General features: G+C 43.0%; 1 protein-coding gene across 5 annotated transcripts in view; it reads right to left on the bottom strand.

Moving 5' to 3' along the window:
• The window catches only part of LOC103368435 (membrane-associated guanylate kinase, WW and PDZ domain-containing protein 1-like), a 107,125-nt gene that overhangs the window by 9,004 nt on the left and 75,402 nt on the right, over positions 1-22,719 (bottom strand). For 3 of the 5 annotated variants that reach the window (XM_008296820.1, XM_008296823.1, XM_008296825.1), the window contains 10 exons: positions 21,300-21,357; positions 20,956-21,068; positions 19,002-19,124; positions 17,695-17,880; positions 16,882-17,493; positions 9,369-9,403; positions 6,488-6,743; positions 3,862-3,953; positions 2,839-3,034; positions 2,408-2,710 (listed from right to left, as the gene is read on the bottom strand). In XM_008296820.1, coding sequence (XP_008295042.1) covers positions 2,408-2,710; positions 2,839-3,034; positions 3,862-3,953; positions 6,488-6,743; positions 9,369-9,403; positions 16,882-17,493; positions 17,695-17,880; positions 19,002-19,124; positions 20,956-21,068; positions 21,300-21,357 — 1,974 coding nt within the window. The remainder of the gene's footprint in view (positions 1-2,407; positions 2,711-2,838; positions 3,035-3,861; positions 3,954-6,487; positions 6,744-9,368; positions 9,404-16,881; positions 17,494-17,694; positions 17,881-19,001; positions 19,125-20,955; positions 21,069-21,299; positions 21,358-22,719) is intronic. The other 2 variants (XM_008296821.1, XM_008296822.1) reach the window with 1 other exon arrangement.

Here is a 22,719-nt window from a genome sequence, read left to right as displayed (position 1 = left end):
GCGCACATTCTGGCATGTTACATTTCAGCATGCAAAATACCACGTCCTGTAAAAGAGGAACATTATGATGTCAAAAATAGATAAATTGTGGCCGCTTTGGGAAAATGCAGAAGGCGTCCTCTGCCCCCAGGGTCTGATGTATTAATCAATAGATTGTAAATTACGTGAATCCCTGGTCAAAGCATCGTGATTGCCCCTCAAACATCACCCTGTCTGAGATCAATGAGCGCGCAGGTAGATCGAAACTGATAAGAATTCTGATGTGAGGTATGTGCAGCCTTGTAGCTTATATGTGACACGAGTCATGTAGTCAATGCAAACGCTGCAAGAAACACATGCTGCACCAGAGTGACAGTGTTCAGCACTGCACATCTTGTATACACAGAAGCTCTGAATAGACCCTGGGGATCTCCAGTTCTCCTCACCCTCCCTCCACCTCAGTCCCTTTATCTCTGCTCCTCCCTGCACTCCCCCCTCCCCCCCTCTGCCAGCCAGTATTTTTGGCAGCATCCATATTTATTACATCACCTTACTTCACAGTTACCCTTCCTCTGTCTTGATTGAAAAACGCACTTGTATCCTGTCACTCTATCTAAATAATGAGATATGGAACATTACAGGGTGTGGCGAGGATTTAATGCCCAATCTGCTAAGCACAACACCAACCCCAGGTCACGGTGGGAGGGAATGAGAGGGGGATGGGCCCCGCTGGACTGGAGCAGAATGGTTTATGTATCCCTGATGTGTAGGGGATTGAATCAGCTGAAACTGCTTTGTTTTTACTACGATGGAAAAACATCTAGCGCTCCTGGAAGAATCCTCAAAGCAAGGTCATACCATGTGTTTTTTTTAAGTAATAGGTCTTCACATTCTTCTGTCATATTTCAGTTTATGTCCTACATGGGTTGAATCCATTAGGAGAGTAAGTGCAGGATGCTAAAGCATGATCCCAGATCGGTGCATGAAATAGAAAGTCTATTCATCTCAGCCTCCAGAGAGGAACGGCAAGAGGAGGAACACAGCAAGGCAGCAGCAAAAACTGAACCCTCAGAAGGCTCGAAGACTTTTAGACAAGGTTGTTGACTGTCACAGGTGTCATTATAAATTACACATTAATTCTTGCATTGCATTTTGCGGAGCAACATCATTAGCCCATGGGATCAATGAAATCTTCCCTGGGCAGACAGTATGGCTCACACATCATCCATTCTTGTGTTTCGCCTATGACACGCCACAGTACATCATCATAATGGCTAAGTACACAAGGGACCTTGCTATGACATTCGTGCTGGAAATTCATCACTCAGAGAGGTTAATACCAAATTTGTTCAAGGACGACATCTAAAATTCGTCATCAATGCCTGAGCAACTTTAATACTTGCAATTCTGCTGCTTTGCTGTGATACATAAATGGTATAGACAGCTGTGGACTGTACTTCAATTACATGCTGAATGAATTGGTGTGAGGCATGAATCTGTGATGATGGTGTTTGTGATAAAGTTGCAGACAGTCTGATCCTGAGGGAGTGTGCTCTGCATATGCAGAGTTTTAATATCCTTAAGCTCATAATAGCAGGTCTGTGACCTGTCTGTGGCATTCAGCTCACTCCTGTCAAACACCACTCCCCTGCTATTCATAAGTAGACAAAACTCACTGAGGAGTAACTGTTAAAATATGGTAATTCTGCCAGGAGACGACATCAATCACTTAACTTGGTGGTGCTTTCATACTTTCCCTGGACACGTCTCTTTGCTGGAAGTCTGCTTTGGAGACGAAAGCTGTTTCATGTACCAACTTTCAGCTTTTTGAGATAAGACAATCTGTTCTGGATATGAGCCTTGAAAGGCTTAAAAAACATTGAATTTAGTTTAATATTTTGTAAATGAAATGTTATCTTTCTTATGCTATGCAGCAGTGATAGGTATGCAATGTCTCTGTATCTGACTGCAGCTGCTAAGTTATGGTATAATGGTATTATCATGAAACAGGTGCTACATTCTTAAGGTCTAAAGAAGATCTTATATTTCCTGTAGAATGCCGATGAAACAAATGGGTAATGTTAAAGTATTGTTGTCAGTGCCATGTAGTGACCTTTAAAGAATGTTGCTTTGAGACCAAAATACTGATCTGCTGTGAAGGTATTTGTGCATGCTATTCACAGCCAGAAAGTAAATTAATCACAGACAAAGATAACGACGAACTTCAGAAAAGCTCTTTTTACATAACATGCACCAATTTTGGTAAGAAATTCCCAAACAATCAAACTGTTGAGTCAGATTAGGGTTTAAATTGAGCCTTGCTATGTTTTTGAAGTCAAACAGAGTCAGCTTATACTAAACAAAACAAATTCTCCTGTCAAATTTAACTGAGGTCCCCATCAGTCTCAACTAGCTCCAGCACGCTTACCAAAGGTGGTGCCGGCGTCGGGCCTGGAAACAGACGACACGATGACAAAACCGAATCCCTCGTTCTCTCCCCGCTGGATCTCCACATCGTAGGGCTGCAGGGAGGCGGGCACCACCGCGCTTCCACTGCCACCTCCGCCACCACTGCCTATGCCGCTGGTCGAGCCGCTGCCGGAGCTGACAGTGTTGAGCGAGTTCTGGCTCCCCTGGGGGGTCCGCTTGCCCTCCGTCAGACTCGGCGCCTGGGTGCTGCTGTGATGGGACGAGGCTGGCGACGGGGGAACATCACCTTCTCCTTTTGACACTGGAGATAAGGAGGACGGTGCGTTAGACGAGTCTGACGATCTTCAGCGTGGGATGTGTTTACATGGCGTACATGTGACACTATGTACAAACACACATGCACAAATAGTATAAAAAAACTCTCATCACCTCCGTATCCTGGGGTCTTTCGTCTGACAGTGAGGTTGACATGGCCCTGTTTGGCGGCCTGCTGCATCAGCTGCACCACCAGCTGGTGAGACTTGCCTACTACTGCTGTGCCGTCCACACAAATGAGCTCATCACCCGACCGCAGGCGCCCGTCCTCGTCTGCTGCCCCATACTTCACTATGTGTCCTATGTAGATCTGGAAAAGGCAATCACATGGAGTGCATTGTGTCATGTCTTATTTTGGAATTACGTTGAAAATTACAGCATTTTATTGTGTTTCTCTACTTAGTGGCATCAGTGCAACAGCTTTGCAATAATGAAACTAATGAAACTGTAGTAAAATGAAACCATTGGACAAGAGAAAGTGCAGCGAGTCAGTGTGACTTTCTCCCTGTTATAAATCAATCTCAGTTGCCTTTCAGAGCCTACTGTTGTGTTACTTTAAGATATCTGTGGCTGACATAGGAGAAAGCAAGAGGGCCAAAGCAGCCTACTGGGGCCATAGAGAAGCTCGTGTGCTTTAGGCGTTGTGTGGGAGTGTACACACAGCTCTGACAGAAACAAGCGCACAGAATACCATGCAGCATCTCTGGCACAAATAAAAAGTACTAACTCCTGTGGGGTAGACCTGAAGCCTGCTGCCGTTTTATTTCCCTCTATTCCTCAATATCTGCCTTCCTCTCCTCTCTCTTGCTTGCTCCTTTAAGACAAATATATGGCACACAACTAGAAGGACTGGTGGATAAGGCCTTTGCTTCTTTTAACAAGCTGTCTATATGATCCTCCAGAGAGCAACAGTTCCAGTTAGAGAGAGAGAGAGAGAGTGAGTGATGTGTTAGGACTTTCTGCTACTCCGGTTTAAAGGCAGCAACAGAAAAGCAGAAGGAAACTAACGAAGCAGAGCGCCTCTTATGGGAGAGAACATTCAGAGGCGGTATAGCTGCTGTATGCATGTACACTTTAGTCTTTTAATCCTGTTGCATATAAATTATCAATGAGATTCAAAGGTGAAGGGGTACTTACAGGCTCCCCAGGCTCATTTCCTCCCAAGATGCGAAAGCCAAAGCCTGTATCCTTCCGCCAAAGGAAAATGTCCTGCTCCTGGCAATCTGGCACTGAAAAACAAGAGAGAAACAAGTGAGAAGACTCCACAGAGATCAACTACCAGACCCACCGCAGATCTGTTAGCTCCGCTCAGTGTTCGCTGATTAAAATCTATGTGGGTTAATCACTGAATGCTTGTTGCTCTGATCAACAGGTTCTCTCTCCTGTTTCGTCTAATGATCACAAATCAGCATCCAGTTGTGTACACACCAATCAATAAGGTGTTTGCTTTTCTATTAGTGTCAGAATGAGTGCAACAGCTGCTCCTCTGCTCGCCTCAATCCCTGCCTCGTTGGCTCCTTGATCTCACTTGCAGACCACAAACTTAGTGTGCAAAGTCTTACGCTATCGCCTCATCAAACTCGCAGACCCTGAAATCTAAAAATGTACTCAATGCAGACTCCTATTATTAGCCCTCATTTACAACAGAACCTTTTTTGCATGCATTAATTAGCAGCATCCCTCGCCCATGTACTGCATCGCTTCTGCTTTCCATCAACCACGCACACCTCCCCACACATTTGCATCTCGCCATGGACAGAGCAGACTGTGGAGGAGGACACAGGCAATTTGGTGTCAGTCTGTTTAACCCACAGGGCCAGCACGCACAGGAGGCACAGGCCATTTCTTCCCGCACCGCCTGCTGTCTGCACGGCTGCCACGCAAGGCCAATAGTGAACCCATTAGCTTTAGCTCTCTGGTATCTTGCTTGGTGTGAATTTAACTGCTGCTATTAGACCCGTAATTAACCCTCCGCTGACCTGTATTAATAGTGATCAAACCTCAAAGTAAACGACCAGCAAGAGGTCCTGCCGTGTGCTGCATCAAGCGACAGGTGACACGAAACAGAATTTTTTTCAAACCCTCACCTTTCCGTCACACTGTCCTGCTGCTGAAATAGTGCTCTTCCAGTGCACTTAGTGAATGCATGAATGCACCTACTCACAAATTCAAGTGGAGTGGACTCATATGTGAAGGCATGCACATGAATATGAAAACTACACACAGAGAATCTGGGCCTCTTTGTCATTCTTTGTCTCCCTCCCTGTTTCATTGTGTCTCCTCTCCTCCCCCCACTGAATCAAAAAGGGGCTGCAGCTCCTTCAGGGGTTATCAAACAGATATACCAATCAGCTGCAGCTTAAAGCAGCCCTCTCCAGGCCCAGTTAATATTTAATCAGCAGCAGTCCTAGATTCCACAGGCAGCCATGATTATTAACCAACACTGCAATACACAGCATGTGCGCGACCTGCAAATCTGTCTGGGAACAGTCACAAATGTGTGACAAGCGAACACAACAGACCTGCCGTAGACATCACAGCTCTGCGATCGCTGTGCAATCTCTTTGCAACACACACGTATTTCACAGCATATACACACACCCATACGCCTCTTTAATATCACCACTGCTACAAGTACAGGAGGTGTGAAAGATGTAATTCAGCCAGAACAGGCGAGTGGACCTGTTATTTTGGACGATCTCACAGGCTCTCTTGTTCTCACAGACTCTTCTATTAGAACGAGGTAAGTGGTTTGACAGCTACCCAGTGGTTCACCATAAAGAATGCAAGATCAGTCCGTGACTGCAAATGATACTGAGGAGTCTTACAGAGAGACTCGCCTACTTTCTGGTGTTCCAGTTTTGGATTTTGGCTTCTCTGTTTTCCAATAACTAAACATAGCACGAAACGAGCTGTTTGGCTGCTAATAACGTAAATGTGGTGACTTTTAAACTTTGAGAAAAGATGCTTTATCTTTCCCCTGGATGACGTGTGGACAAGTACGCACACATGTGCTGGTCTCTCCAGTTGAGAGGATGAAAATAACAGTGTGTGCGTACCCAGGCACGCACAAACACACCACGACAGCACTCATCAGCTCACACTTGTGTGTTTTCAAGGACACGTCTCTCTTGGAGGCACCTATTGTCACAGGATCCACTGTGACTTAGGAAGCACAGAAGTGTTTTGCAGATATGTAACAACTCTTTAACAGACACAAATACACATGTATGGAGATGCTCCCTGTGCTGACCACAATGACTTCTGTGTAACTGCTCCACAAATAAAAAGCTGTGCGCATGCTAATGCACAAAAAGAATCTGAGATGTTTGAAGGGTGTCAGCAAAGGGGTTTGATGATTCAATCAGCATATGTTGATAAAAAATTTACCTGGTTTGTTATCTGTTGCACATCAAATTTTGCTTGATCTCCACGTCTAATCTCAAAATCACATTGTAGGCCATCATATCGCACTAAACTGACAGTGATTCAACACAATTTGGACTTTAAAAAAAAACAAAAAAAGAAAGGCACCATATAAAAATGGAATAACGTCTTTAGATTTTTAGGATCATCTTTCCACATGTAAGAACTTTTTCACCCTTTATCCTAAACCAACACATGTCTCCTAGCAGATAATCTAAAGCTGTATTCACCTTTACAAACGGTAGGAAGGCCTGTGATATTTTTAATATAAACTTTGCTGACTACTTAAGCTCTAAAGTCAACAAAACTGAGACATAAAAAAAGGGACCGTACTCACGTCGACTCTCGTACATACTCCTGGACTGTGCCCAGATCTTAAAGGGGTCTGGTTTCTTCTGGAGGGTGAGGGTGCCATCTGCGGGGTCCTGAGGGGGCAGGCCTGGCAGAGGCTGGGTGGGGGCAGCAGGAGTGGGAGCCACCGCCTCGCTGGGCATGGCAGAGGGTGGGTGGCTTGGAGAATCGGTGTGGGTGCTGCGATGGCTGCACACACTGTGCTGGGAGCTGCTCTGACTGTCTTTTCTCTCTAACTGGTGCTGGGTGGACAGAAGACAGAGAGAGAGAGAGGTGTATGTGCATGAAGGAAGGAGGTGGATATAAACATATAAACAGAAGATGGAGATCGGGGGCAGAGAGGGAGGAGAAAAAAAATGTAAGAGGGATAAGTGAGTCAGTGATAAGGGTGAGATAGAGGACAAAAGAGATCAGTGAGAAAAGTGTTGATGGAGGACAAAGAAAAAGAAAACGCGTCCAAGGTCATTCTTTTTAGACATTGCAGCAGAACATCTCTCGCTAAACACATCTGCTGGAGTGCGAGGAGAAATGACTCCGTTTCCATGGTTGCAAGACAAAGACAGTTTGAAATATGAGGGAATTTTAATGAACAAAGATATTGCCTTTTATGAATCCCATGATTCTTTGTTTATTGCAGAAGGTCTTCTGCACAGAAACAGAATCAAGGCTGGTCTCAATTGAAACCAGAATGTGTAAAAGCAAATTGTAAAATCTTAAGAGCAGGAAAGAAACTGAAATTGCCGAAAATAATTGAATGTTTTAAGGGTTAAATTTAAAAAAGGAAAAAAAAAATAAATTCACAGTAAAAATATTCAGCGTTAATCTTGTGCATTTGGTTGTGTTCTGTAGCAACTTTACCTCTGCTTGGAGAAAGCACGCATGCAAAAAGCTTATTGTAGATGGTAGATTCATTTGTAATTGACTACTTTTCTGTTTACCTCACAATCATAATGATAGGATGGATTAACTGTTGCTATGATAACGCTACAGTCCTACAGACCGCTATGCAGCGTTTAGATATTTGATAAGGCTTCATTTTCACAGATCTGTTATTCAAACTGGACTTCCTCAGTCATATTTCATTTGTGCTTCAAGCAACACACTCTTATCACAAAGCTTTTAGTATTTTGTTTTGGGTCTGAACGCTTGTTGAGGAGATATATAAAGCACAATGATGTTTTACGGCCTTTAAATACGCTGCTATGCTCCTTCTGCCACCAGAGAATGTTCGCATCACTATAAGATAAACACTTTACATCGCCATAAATAATGAGCCTTACTGAGAAAATGAAATTACTGACAGTGGAATTTGACAACTAGATCATTTTTTAAATTTGATATTAATAATAAACCAGCACATGAAATAGTAGAAAAGTCTCTCGGTCTCTCACTCATCACACTGTACGAGATGACGGGTCAAATTCCAGTAATGCTTCCTAATGAGGACAACAGCCGTGCAAAATTGTCTTATCATTTGATCACTGGAGACTCACTTAATGAGTTGAGACAGCACAGTCTCTCTTGCATATGGGAGTTTACTGTGAGCATCTATTTAGACTCTGAACTGGAGGCAAAATGGTTGTTCTGGGCTGACACAAAGTCGCATGCAGCGTGACATTTCACTGACATAACACAGAGGGGGGAAAACTGGCTTTTCCCTCAGCGGAAAGCTAATCCAGAGTGACAGTCAGGCAAGGCCACTATTGGTCCCGCTCGACCCCCTTACAGCACCCACCCCTCCTCCATCCGCCACGCCATGTGACCTGAATAGGTAACACCCACAGCTATGACGGACACCATCACACACTAATCCTAATTCTAATATCAAGTCGGCTGAGGGGAGGGCTTTTTTAATGTCGATTAAGTGACACGAGACGAGGGTTTTCTTCCGCTCAAGTGGTGGGAATTGAACCTGTCACTGACCTTGAATGAGCCTGTCTGAAGGAAACATCCCTCCGCCGTAACTCGGTGGTTCTCCAGGGGTGAAATAGGGTGACAGCAATTTAAAGCTACACCGGTATCTCCTCTGAGCCTGTATTGATTTTTTATCAGGTTGAGATGAGTCGTAAAAATGTGGAGGCGTTTGCTCTTTAAACTCCTGAATAACTGCGCTGTCCCCTGAGAGAGCCTCGCGTTGCTCACTAAACTTGTCTTTCTTGGTCTTTCTTCCCTCTTTTCTCCGTCCGTCGTTCTTATCAATCACATCTATGAGTCAGATTGCAATCTGTTGCAATCTCTCCTCCAGCTTCCCCAAAATCCCCCTCTTCTTTGCTTCCAGCTCACTCTGGCATCACTGCCCTCTCCTCCCTGTCTCTTAGCCTCAGTGCTCTCGCTCTATCTGTGGGCTATCACAGTGATTCACTGCTGTGGGTCAAACCATTTCCACGCTGGTCCTCCCCCCTCCTCCCTCATCCTCATCCCCATCCTCATGCCTCTTTCTCCCATCTTCCCTCAGCTGTGGCTGTCTGCCCTCCCCAACAGCTGGTCACTGTTACACTGTTCTGCCTAGGCTATTCTTAATCAGTCACAGAACAGCAGCGTGGCAGGAGTGGAGGGATATGGAGAGACAGCGAGAGGATATAAAACACAGGGGCAAGAAAAGCAAAGGAAAACTATGACAGATAGCAGCATGTAGCAAGTGGCAGCCTGAGAAAGAGGTGAAGAGGAATGATGGCAGCAGGAAAAAATCAGAAGATTTCTGAAGCTCCGGGTGCAGAACAGTAGAGCAAGAGTTAGATATGTGTCTGTGTCTTTTGTTCTTTAAATAGCACTCCTTTCAGTCAGGAGCAAGCGTGAGGAAATGCACGCACAAACACACACACACACACACACACACAGAGAAGTGAGCTGAAGATGACAGTACTCACCACCAGCTTTGGACTCCTCTTGGCTGGCACCACTCCTGCAAAACATCGGCAGAGAGACAGAGAGAGCATTAATGACCTGCTGTGCTCTTCCCTTGTCCCCTCTGATCAAAAACTCCCCAGGACAAAACAGATGAACCCCTGGTTCCTGCTGCAGAGCAGAGCGCAACTTGCCCAGGTCTCTCTCTCCTCTTCCTCCCCCTCTCTGTTGCTTTCCCTTTCAGAGCAACACACTGCGCTAGGCTGCTCACTAATCTAAGTGATCTCCTCCCCCTTGTGCCCGTATCCCGCTCCGCTCGGCGCTCTCACCCGTGCTATTAGAAGAGGAGCAACTGATCTATCTGCATTAGACGGGCTGACCGATGCTGCAGCAGCAGCAGCGGCCGGAGTGCTGGTACAAGCTACAGGTCCCCTCCCACCCCCCACCACCCCCCACAAACAGATCCCCCCTCCCTGAGTCTGCTCGCCAGCTGTCTCCAACACAAGCTCCCCCCGGCAGAATCTCAGCTATTACCCACAGAGAAGGAGCTCAGCAGTTTGAGCATCATATTAAAGTGGAGCCTGAGCTGCTGCCTTACTATGCACATCTTATGAGTAACTACAGAGCTGTTTCCTCTCCTCTCAACTCCACTGCTTTGCTCAAGGCTTACATTGCGAAGCTGATCTTCTCTCTCTGCCCTTTTTTTCTTGTTCCCGCCCCCTTCCTCCGTGCACCATGACTTACTGTGCCTCTCTCTCTCTCTTTCTCTCTCTCTCTCTCTCTCTCGCTCATGTACCAGTTAACTTAGTGTAGAGAGTCACCAAGAAGATCAATCTCATTTGTGCTAATGAAATATTAATACTTGGAGCCACTTGTCAGGGGAGATGATTCACAGAATACCAGTGTAGGGAATAATTTGCATCTCCACTTTTTTTTTTCACATCTATCACAATCTAACAGTCGTTCCCTGTGTAGGTTCTTCTACCTCAAACACCAACCTGTTCACCTGATTGTTTAACCCAAATACAGCTCTCCAAGAAAACTCATTTGCCTTCCCCAGATCCCCTCTTCCCTGCCACTCACTACAGCACAATATGTTGAGACAAAAATAGACAAACGAATGCATGAACGACGTGAGGCAGGGTTGGGACAAGGAGTCGCTGTTGCCAAGGCAATAGTTCTGTATACAATGGCGGCAGAACATCACATTTATATAAACTGTGGACCTTTGATCCGACGCAGCCTCCTTCTCCTTCATTTCTGCTTTAGAGACCAGTAAAAACAAAAAAAAAGGTGCTCTTTCCTGATACATCTGATGCCCAGCATGTACAGGGAGCATTAATGGAACGTTCCAGTGACACTACAGCACGCAACAACATGCAAGCATCCATCTTAGGCTCTTTCTGCTGCATTGGCAAAAAAATCATTAAATGTTAAAACTCTCTGTTGCTGCAAAGCCCCTCTCTCTACACGATTCATAATTTATCCCTATTTTCTCTCCCTCTCTCTCTCTCTTTCTCTGGCTCAGATTGTGGGGTGCCAGTTACTGGAGCAGGCGGAACATCTCAGCTGCTGACGTGTTGAAGAATGGTTTTGTGTGTGTGTATTTGTGGGTGTGTCTGGCACAGGAGGGACATGAATCACAAGGTCAGATGTCAGTGATTGTTTTCCATTTCAACAGCAGGTTATGTGACCCTTAAGGCCCCAACCACACGGTGTGGAAGGTCAACAGAAACCCCTTAACTTTTAAAAAACACATCCTCTGAAAAATCTGCAAACTGGCAACAAAGTCAACGTAATTAGCATTAAGCATAAAGAAATTGATTTTAACTGTGGCCATACGGTTAGCAAATTTGAGCATGGAACAACAGAGGAATAGAGATTTGAGGAACCCCGACTCTGAATTCATCTAGTGCCGGTTGTGTCAGCGAGAACACTCGATTTACATGCTGCACGGCGTGAATGCATCTCCATGCGCGATGCAACCGTTAAATCTGCTTAACTTAACCCCGGCATTGTGATGCTGATGTATACGTGTAATTCGGAGCTGATTGAATCTGCCTGAATGCAACATTTATGAGGAGCTAAAGCTCGGCGAAAGAAATATGGGAATTGCATGTCCCTGCACACACGCAGCTCTGAAGAAGCATCCATAAATGCATGCATGCTATACATATGTAACGTGAGCACGGCAGGTACGCGAGAAGGTGGACTTTTATTTGTGCGCGCAAATACTAGCTGGTATGCAGAAACACACACCGATGCACAGCTGTTACGATGGGATCTATCGTCGTAATATTTTTTTTTACTCTGCTGAAGCTGCTGAATGACAGTGAAGCTCTGCTCAGTACCCCACGTATAAACACGGCTCCATTTACTTAAGACTTTAAAGGTCTGATTTTATTATTATTGAGGCAACCCGGCATGACTAAGACAGCGTCCTTTATTATTCAAATGAGAATCGGAGTAAACATGCTGGAAGTAAAAGTGAGCTCTGTCAGTTGTTTGGTGACCTAAACAAGCTCTATGCATCCATGTGGAGGAGGCTGTTTACTCTCCTACTTTTACAGTAGATGGTGAAGCATGCATAGCTTGCAGAATTACAATATGAGATGCTTCGGGGTAATTATTGAACAACACTAAAGGTTCTAAAGCTACACATATGGAGCCTCTAAGAGAACATGCTTACAGTGGAAATCATCAATAGTAGCGCATACCAATTAGCATATCTACTCAATATCTGTTTGGACGATTTGTATGCACAAACAAGTGCACTGGTGATGAAGGGGTGGGTCAGGTCTACTTATATCTCGGTTTGCCTTGAAGTCAATGTTCTTGCCATCTGTCACATATCTCACTGCCATCAAAACGTGAAAGCAGTTTTCACCGGTGAAAAGCAACAACGAGCACAAGTTAAAATTTTTTTTAGGTAAACATGCGCCTTGGCATTGTTGTGTGGGTACAAAGTACGTATGTGGAGGGGTGGGGGGATCATTCTTTCATCCCGGAGTAACAGCAGCAGAAAAAGCTTGAGCTTTTTAAACTGAGTCTGCAGCACCCTGAATGGCCGACTATTTCAATACGCTGCTGAAGCTGTGGCCTTGGTGGGTCTATGCAAAGCCCACACAGAGTGAGCGAATGGCCCTTCCTCCAGGTTTTCTATATACATTGTTAGAGACTGTACAGCGTGAGTAATGCTCTCTTTTGTAGCGCAGAACCTGTAAACATTTGTCCTTGCTCTACTTATGAGATTGTCCCATTATCCAATGGTCCTCTCTCTTCATCTACTCAAAATTATATTGTCTCCCTCCTCTTCTACATCCGTTATCAACGCATTTCATTCCTCTACTTTCATTTCCTCTACATTTTGTTTCCCTTCTTTCTGTCTTTTCATTTTCTCTCTCCTTTCTCTCTGTCTCTCAGGGGACAAGAGCACTGTGCACGATTGTCATGGCAACAACGATGGAAAGACAAGATGAAGGAATCATAGCTGGCCTGGCCTCCTTTACAGGGGAGGATCCTGTGGGTGAGAACGCCAGATGTTATCTTTAAAATTTTATTGGAAAATAACATTTCCTAGACAAGAAACCTTAAAAGTAATAATAGATATTTTAGTTGTTGTTGTGTTTTTTTTAACACAAGCAATATTGTGAAATGACAAAAATATACCCTGTACATCACACTTGCTTTAAACATTTTGGTTCACTGCACATTTGTCAGATGAGGGTTAAGACATTTGTGCAGGGTGTTTGATCTAGACAGGTATAAATGATAAAAAAAAAACACATCTTTTTTTCCATCTGGTTTGAAGACAAACAGTGCTTTTTTTAACAACTGCTACTACACAGTACTTCCTTCATTCTACTAAAACAACCTGTTCTACTTTTTTTTTTTTTTCCAATTTCTATTGCACATACTACATGTTACCCATCTCCCGTCCTCTACATGCTCAATAACCACAGATTGGCTACTTGAGAGACCATTTGTTGGGAAATCTAAAAAGCAAAATGTGGCTCTGTTCATTTTGGACGCACTGGCACTGCAATGGCAGAATGCACTATAACCAGCAACTACCCGTGATAAAACGCACAGGAATGTTTTTATTTGTGAAGTTTCTGAGCTCACCGTGTATCTAACTGAGATTAGCCACAAGCAAAGAACTCTGACACTCTTCAGTTCAGAGTGATGCTGCTTCAGAGAGATAAGGATAAACTGGTGTAGTATCACAAAAGATGTTTCTCTCACTTTGTTGTGCACATCTGATAATGTCGACAACTCAATCTGAATCTTAGAAAAATCACTTAAACTGTGTTAGGTGTAGTTTTGTTTTGTGCTTTTTTAAATATATATATATATTGAATCATATTTTATCACAGAATGTTTTTTTTTGCATAAACTAAAAAAAAGCATATTCAAAACTGGAATATTAGAGTTGCAGCAGTAAAAATAAAATAACAGTCATGTTTGAGAGAAAACAAATCCTGGTGAAAAATCTTTGTGTGATGTTGTGACCTTGTGCTTTGCGCCCTCTCTCAAAAAACTGACTGCTGACTCTGAGTCAGACAGTGCAGATTGATGAGTCACAGATGAACAGATTAAGGCTTCTTCTTCTTCTCCTCTAGCTGGAGTCCACCTTGTTCCTCCTCCTCCTCCTCCTCCTCTCCTTCGCCTGTACATCTCAAAAACCAATCCCCTCATATACGCTCCCCTTGCTGAACTTCCAGTGCTGTTCAGCAAATCTCACACTCTCTCCTTCTAATCCTCCACCTCCACTTTCTCAAAACATGATCCCTGGCTCTCCTATTTCTCATCCGCTACTTTCCTCTTATCTCGCTCCTTTTAGCTCCCATAACCGTTGTTTGTGAACAATTATGCGCTAGCTGCTAGCGATCACTTGAAAGGTCACGGCATCATTCTCCGACTGAAAACCGAGCGCAAATCTTAGCCCCAGGAGCCATTATTATCGAGTACAACTGCAACTACTGATTACTGTTGTCACTAATTAATCTGTTGTGCATATTTTAGATTTATTGATAAAAGCAGTCAATAAAGCGCTGAATTTGGTACCACATGTTATTTTCCAGAACACAGGGTGACATTATTAAACAGTTTCATCTGCCCACCAGTCAAAAGCTTAAGGATATTCCATTTAGAAGAAGGAAGAGGAGGCAGATCATCAATTTGACAAAAAGTAAACCAGTGACTTTTTGGCATTTTTGCCTGACAAATGACTGAAAATTCAATTTTCTGCTGAACAACTACAGGTGTCTTTGCACTGCACAGTTTACTGCATGTCACAACATGCGCGGTGGGTATAATAAAATCTTGGCCACAACCTGTGTCAGACACTTTGCGACATCTTAGAACAGGGGTCTCCAATCCTGGTCCTCGAGGGCCACAATCCTGCATGTTTTAGATGTTTCCCTCTTCCAACACACCTGATTCAAATGATCAGGATCGCTATCAGGCTTCTGCAGAGCTTGATGATGAGCTGATCATTTGAATCAGGTGTGTTGGAAGAGGGAAACATCTAAAACATGCAGGACTGTGGCTCTGGAGGACCAGGATTGGACATCCCTGTCTTAGAATGTGTGATTAAAAAAATATGTCCTATGCTCGATTCTTAAAATGTTGCATCAAAAAGCATATTTTGCATCATTTATATCATAGTTTTTAGTCTACAGGTATGAGAATTTGGTTCGACATTTTGTCTGAATTTTGGACAGTTGCCAAATCAGCTGTCATGGACGCGTCTCACGGGTAGAGGTTCACAGATCTTCCCACCTTTATCTTAATATTTTGGTTCAGCTTTCACCAAAAACTAAAAATACTTGAAGAGTTCATTTGCAAAAACAGATAACTCCAGCTACACAAACCTTCAGAAAACCCACATTTCCATCGTGTACCTGAGACAATATCAATCAAACTTAAATGATCTCTATTTTTGTCAAATCCACTCAACTTCAGTTTGATTAATATTATCTCAGGCAAACAACAAAAAATACATTTTCTGAAAATTTACAAAAATTCAGATATTTGTTTTTGCAAATGAACTTTTCCCTTCTTTATTAAATTTAAAAGATTCTTTTACTTCTTCTCAATATTGCATTTCAATGACATCTGCCCGCTCTCAAAACGCTGTGTGAAAAACATTTACATAAGCACATACCATACCATACTTATATTTATACCTCTCAGGGTAAGGTATTGGATAATGCCCTTTTGTATTTCACTATTCAAACTGAAAGCAACACTCAGCCCTACAAACCATAGAGCCAGCAACTTAATTCATCTAAATACCAACCCTGCCTGCTGTCTGTGGGTGTACAGTCTCTGGCTAACATCGCCTGGTCACTCACCTGAACCCACAATAATGACAGACTGGTGTCAAAGCAAAGAGGGATGATCTACGCTGCTGTCACTCACCCTACCTGCCCCACTGACTGCCTCCAGCCTCCCTACCTTTCCCCTCTCTTTTAGTCCTTCTCTTTGTACTTCTGCCTCTTTGCTCTGGTAGCAGGAATACTACCCTGCATCCATATTATTCTCCTTCACACACACACACCGGCCCATAATGATGCTGACATTTAACACAATACAGCAGCGTTATTCCAGCAGCAGTACACAAGGTCAGCTCATTAGAGGACATAATTGATGTGGGTGCATATCTCAACCTGCCACTAATACAGATCTGGGTCAGCTAACATGAATGACAATTTACCAACAATAAGGACTGGACACAAATGAGAGACCTCGAATGTCATTCGGTGTCTGCGTGGATACTTTACACTCTGGCATACAATTTGTTTTTTGACATTTCAATGAGAAAATCATTCATCTCCGGGTCATTTCAGGCCAAAAGCGTGGCTTGTAGGAACATGAGTGGGAGTGGGCAGGCAGAGAAACGAGTTAAAGTAGCATCCATCGCTAAAAAAAACCCACTTTAATAAGTGTAACTACATTAGCAGTAAGTAAGTAAAAATAACGCTTATTTTTTTAATCAAAATGATTCAGTCCATGAACACAGGAATTAAAAGCCTCTCATTCATTTTAGATATTGTAATTTGGAACTCATACACACAAGTTGCAATAAACAGTCAGGCTCCACACAATGCTCAAAGTATTATATAGGCAGCATAGTAAACATAAAGACCGACAAAGTCTCTGATCTCGAAGCCCCTGACCTAATGTGCTCCTCCTCTCCTCACCCCTCATTCATCCACCCACTCCTTCCCACATTCATCTGCTCATCCACTGCCATTCTAACTCATCCCGTCGTCTCTTCACCTCTCCTCATTTCATGCCATCCAGTCCGAGCTTTCAACCTACCACCCACTCTCTCCCTCACTTTTCTCTCCTGCGTTTTCATTATGTCACTTTTTTCTGTGCCAACTATTCAAGCTGTTGTCTGTTGAACAGACAACAGTGCATTCTTTTGTGCATTTGATCTCCCAGCCTTTCATGTCAAAACTTCAGTTTCCGCAGCTATTTATCCGCCCCTGCTGAAAAATATCTGACATCAAATGTAAAACATACCTCTTTGCACCAGCATTGTGACCTCACTGCCTCTGGGACATTTGCTCAGCAGGTCCACCACCTGGTTGTGACTCATATTTTGGACGTTTCTCTTGTTCACCTCCATCAGAATGTCCCCCTCTTTCAGGCCACGACACCGTGGATAGTCCACTATCTGCTTGACCCTCTGCCCTCCTCCTGTCAGGCTGTCAGCGATGGTGAAGCCAAAACCTTTGTCTCCTTTCTCCATGTGGATGGTGATCAGCTCGGGCTGGGTGGCTATGGATGAGGCCAGGGTGACCACATCGCTGGAGTAGCTGTGTGAGCCGTTGGATGCCACCTCAGCTGAGGGGCTGTGCGGCCGAGGCTCACGCATGCCGTTAATAGGTCCTGCCTGGTTGGAAGGCGAATCAAACGTCTCTTGTCCATTGACGATGATGGGCTCTTTGTCCAAGATTGCCACTGAGGTCACCAGGCTGGTGTTGGGGTCGTCGGGGTCAAACGGCAGCGGGTAGCCACGGCATAAGGCTAGGTCCACCATAGAGCCGATGGGGATGGACTGGAAGATCTTCACCACCTGAGCGTGGGTGTAGCCCAGCACAATGGTGTCATTCACACTGACTATCACGTCCCCTGCACAAGGGAAAATCATACTGTTAGTGAGGCTGTCAATTAAAAAAAGGTCAAATTCATGTTACACTGTTTGTGATGTCTTGCATTAGTGTACGACTGTGTGATGGTGACATCTCAGAGAAAAGGAATGTACGCACTGAGACCATAGTGTGTTGTTGAATGAGAACAGTGCCCCCTGTGGACGGTGGTTGTGTACTGCACCTGTCTCCATCTTGCCATCCACAGCCGCAGGCCCATCCAGCACCAGACTTTTGATCTGTAGGAACTCATCAGGCTCATCACCTCCAACCACAGTGAAACCGAAGCCACGACGACTTTTCTTCAGCTTTGTGTTGATGAAGGTTCCTTTCAGCTCTGCCGGGTTTCTTGTGAAGAAAGGTTTCCCCCCTGCAGAGTACCAATAAGACAAGTCGTATCTTTGCGTCTGTCTGCATATTTTACATGCAGCATATCTGAATAATCTTTGGTGAGGCATGGTGGTAATTTTGTGTCTAAGAGCAGCTTTTGTAGACTGCATTCTTATGTGTGGACACATTTGTGAGCTGACAGAGGGAGGAAGATTGGGACTGAACAACAGCTGATTCTTCAAATGGTCTCAGCACTATCAAGACCTGCTGTGGCAGGCAATGAAACAGTTGATTGATTGTTTGTTTGCTGGTTGTTGTTTTGCTGATACATAGACTGATTCAGCCCTATTCACATGGGACTAGTTTTACCTGGGGGACCTCTAGTAATTTGTAATAACTGCAGAGCTTTTCTGTGTTCTTAATCCCCTGCAAATCTACCAAGTTTGTAAGTAAGTAAAAATTCCACCACAAATTACCTCCCATATTTTGCCAAACACAGAGATACTGTGATAATATTAGTCCGGTGCAAACTGGCATCTCTGTGCTTTGAGTGTTTTTCATTATTCTTTTTGCAAGGGTTTTTTTGTTCTCTCTGCACCTTTCTTCTGCCTCTGCTGCTCAAGGATTAAGAAGGCTGCATTGGTAATAATAAATGAAAGCTTGGATAGCATTTTGGGTGCCAATTCAGGAGGTTCATGTCACAACACAGCACGGAGGCCTATTCACATAAAGATCAAGCTTAAATCCATCAGAGGAGCAAAATCTTATAATTTCTAAATTGCATGAGCCCCCCAGGTAATGCTAGATCTGGGTGAACAGGGCTTTATACAGTCTGATATGCGTCTGACAACATTTGCTCTGCAGCATTTGCTTTTCACTTGTCACACACAATAACTTCCAGAATCACTGGTGTCCTATTCAAATGTCACGTCAATATAAACTGTATGCAAACATTTTCCTTCAGAAAATAGAAGCGGAAAAAAAATGTCAGAGCACATGTGGGATTTCCAATGAAGAAGCAACAAAAAAATGAATGTTTTTAAAATTGCTTCTGTTACTTTCCTGTTTCTTATTTGAACTGCATGATGTATTTCATGAACACAACGGGGAGAAAAAATCAAGTAATGAAATATACACAAGGTTTATAACATGAGGATTTACGTTTGACTCCTGCAGGGCCGGGAGGTAGAGTTGGTGGGACTTGAGGGTCCCTGTAGGTCTCCAGGTGGTTCGGAGCATAGTTTGCCAATGGAGCTGCTGCTGAGGAGTGCTCCTCTATCCACTCTGCACAGACACAGTCATCCGCTTCGTTAATCCACACACACTCCACACGGAGATGTATTTACATGCCACACACATGCACACGTATATACACTGAACAGCAAACGCACGTACAAACACAGAGCTTCAAGCAAACACTAGGCACTGTTGTTTTGCACCTCGAATGTTGTCAGCTCTTCACTTATCAGCTTTTGCTAGTGTCATTTGTTGTACAAGTGCTACTTTTGTTAATGTTGTTTTGTAAAACCTATATCTGAACTCAGCAAAGGTAATGTTGCAAAAATTAGAGTTTAAATTAAAATGTGACACTGTTTCAGGAATATAGGAACCAATGATTTTAATTAGACAGGCTGAGTGGTAGAACTGTGGGAAAAATGACAAATGCTCATATTAATTGATGTTGTCGCACCTGTTATTCTTGGACTTGAATCGAGCAAATTTTGGAAGCACAGTTGTCACATTTTGTGGGCTTTTGGATATGTAACGAGGAAGTTGCCATGCAGTCAGTCAAAGAGCTGTTGGCTGCAACTTGAGTCTTAGTCGTGTAGCCTATGTTTGTCTACATTTGGTCAAACTGGCACTGATCATGAAGTTATGAACGCTTTCTGATTGCATTGTGCTGTAAGGGATTTACATACACCTATTCCTACGTTACTGTGGTACTGAAGCCCGCTTAAAAATCTAATGGTACTCTGACACCTACTGGAGTTAAAAGATGTGTCTGTCTTTTATTAACCAAATAATAAAACTAATTAATTACAGATTAGGTGCTTTACAAGTCACTGATCAAACATGGAATGTTTATAATAGACTAAGAGACTTTTGTGCACCAAAACAACTGAATAGGACAAAATAAGAAATTGGTAGTTTCGGATTGTTGGTAAAAATATAAATAAAATTCTGATATATATACAAAATAAATTGATTATTGTGAATCACTGTAAAACCGATTTTACTGATAATGAAGCTTTAAAGAATAAAAAAGCATAAATAAATAATAAAACCATCAAATTATAGCCAGGCTCAATAGATGAGTTTTTAAAACTATCAATATTTTCAGCACCTCTCACATTATCCGCGAGGCTGTTCTAGTGGCTCAGAATATAATGGCTAAAAGCAGCTTCAGCGAATGTTTTGGTTTGATTTCAGTCCATTATGAGGCATATTTACGGGCGTATTTGTGATGACATCTATGATGGTGATATCATTTGAAGTGGAAGTTGAACACTTTCTAAAAAATATGAGCATCATGTCTGTCTGTTTAGATTTAACGGAGTTATGAAGGAGTAGCCTGTGAATTTTTACCCAATTTGCTGCACACAGCAGCTCCAATAGTTGTGTTGGACAAATCAATAATTATATTTCATGTTGTTTTTAGTACGTCTGTCCCTTTCTCCTCACTCAGTATCTCTGCCTCCCCCCTCCCTCGCTCTGTGTGCCCCTTCAACCCCCCACCTCACAGTTTGAAAACTTCAGGAAAAGTGGCTTATTTTCATGGTAATGCAAACTAGATGATCAAATACAGAATGGCATACAGCATTTATGATTATAAACCACATAACTTAAAACCTAAACACCGAAGACAACACCAGGGCTTAGGCCAGCTCTATTTTAAAAACTCTGCATGAAAGTCAAAATGTACTTTTACTTCATCAAAGTGTTTTTTTTTGTTTTTTTCTCATTATGTCTTGACAAGGCAGCTGAGATCAAGTCCCAGCAGAGAGCACCGCAGTCTGGCCAAAACCCTGGGAGGCACTGGACGAACTAGAAGGACACGACACTGACAGACATGAAGAAAGAAAGAAATGGTGCCGTGCCAGGGCAGGAAACGAACCTCGAATATACCGCTCACCTTCTGGAGGCTGCGGCTGCTGCTGCTGCTCCAGGATTTTTCGACGCCGCGCCTCCACCACTGGGTTCTCATACTGAGTCTTCCTGTTTATATGACTGAGGCACACAGTCAGAGGGAGCGGGAAGAAGATAATAAGGGTAAAGATTGATTAGAAAAAAAAAGAAGAAATGACACTTACACCGTATTAACATTTATCAAACGTGCTCTTATCAATGTGAAAGTTCAGCCTCAGATTCACTGAAAGCAGAGTAAAGATTTGTAAGGAGGCTCTTTAATACGGAGAAACCGTTTTTCTTTGTGATGTGACAATAAAGCGATTAACTTACTCTACATAGTACACCCCGTACACCGGGTCATCTATTCTCTCCCATCCTGGAGGCAGCTCTGAAATACAGAATACAGCATTAAACATCAAATAACAACACTTTCACCTCTGGCTTAGCAGAACTAAGTGAGGTAGAATGGTTGGCTTGATATAGTCTGTTTTTTTTTTTTTTACTGTTTTCCTCAACCGTTAAAAGCAACACTGTCTCCAGCATGATCTGTGTTTATACCAGCAATGTTAACTTCGGATGCCTCTTTGGATTTTCCTATAAATGCCAATTAAAATGCCAAAAGGTAGTAAATCCAGTTTATACTACTGCACAGCGGGGTGATTTCACAGTTTATATTTTACTTTCAAACCATTTGTTTTTCTTTCTTATTGTAATTCTGATATTACAGTGATCATCTCTACCTGCCAAGAATTAAAAACACTTTCAAATGCTCCCTTTGAAATGCATTTGCTATTACTTTAATAAAAGCATAATGTTTGGAACCTAAAGTGTCTCTTTCATGCACAGAGATGTCCAGCTGTGCCAGTATGAAAAAACAAAACCTGGATCACACTACTGCTGCCTACGACAACAACTATAGGTAACAGATTACTGTGATCACATTACATTTGTCTGTAATGCAGTGTAACAATGCACTACTGTTCCTACATTCAGTAATGCCATTACAGTTACTAACCAGTTACAGTCTGATGCTAGCACCACTTTAATTCTCCTTAATATGCAATTAAACCCTGTTCTTGCCATAACCTTTTTCTGTGAAATTCTCTTTGGACTGGTTTTTGGCCAACTTTGCTGTTGGCTTCCTTGTAATATTTCATTAAAGAGCAAAAAAGAAAGACTTTGTGTATGCTATCCGTATTAAAATGAGGATTTGTGCTGGTATGTGGGATACTTGTGAGGTTTTATATTACATTGTTAGCTGCTAGTTACATGACTATGCATCTCAGGCGCTGTTGTGGAGCAACGCAAAGATAATGTGTAATGATGAGGTGTAATGAATTACATTCTATAGGGGGCATATAAGGACAGTAACACACTACTTTTATATAAAAAGTAATTAGCACTGTTTATTAAGTTACATTTTTTTGTGTAATGACCTCAACAACTGCTTCTATAGTACTCATTGTAACCAAAACTCAATAACGGTAAAAACAAAACATACTGCAGAGCTTCAAAACATGAAGCTCAACACACAACTGTGGTCTGATCATTTAAAAAACTGAAGAGCTAACAACTGTAGTTCTCTACTTACTTAGTTACTTTTGTAATTATTAGTATCAGTACCAATTTTACACACTCCTAAATGTGCTCCATGGAAACTGGCTGACAGACGAGGAATATTAATACATATATACACTCCCATTAGGATGCTGGTATCTCAGTTTCCCTCCTCACTGTATTTGATTTCAGA

Source organism: Stegastes partitus, unplaced genomic scaffold (assembly GCF_000690725.1).
Source record: "Stegastes partitus isolate 25-593 unplaced genomic scaffold, Stegastes_partitus-1.0.2 Scaffold1154, whole genome shotgun sequence".
Classification (NCBI taxonomy): Eukaryota; Metazoa; Chordata; class Actinopteri; family Pomacentridae; genus Stegastes; species Stegastes partitus.
Note: the sequence above shows the minus strand (reverse complement) of the source record. Positions and strands in the feature narration are given on the sequence as shown.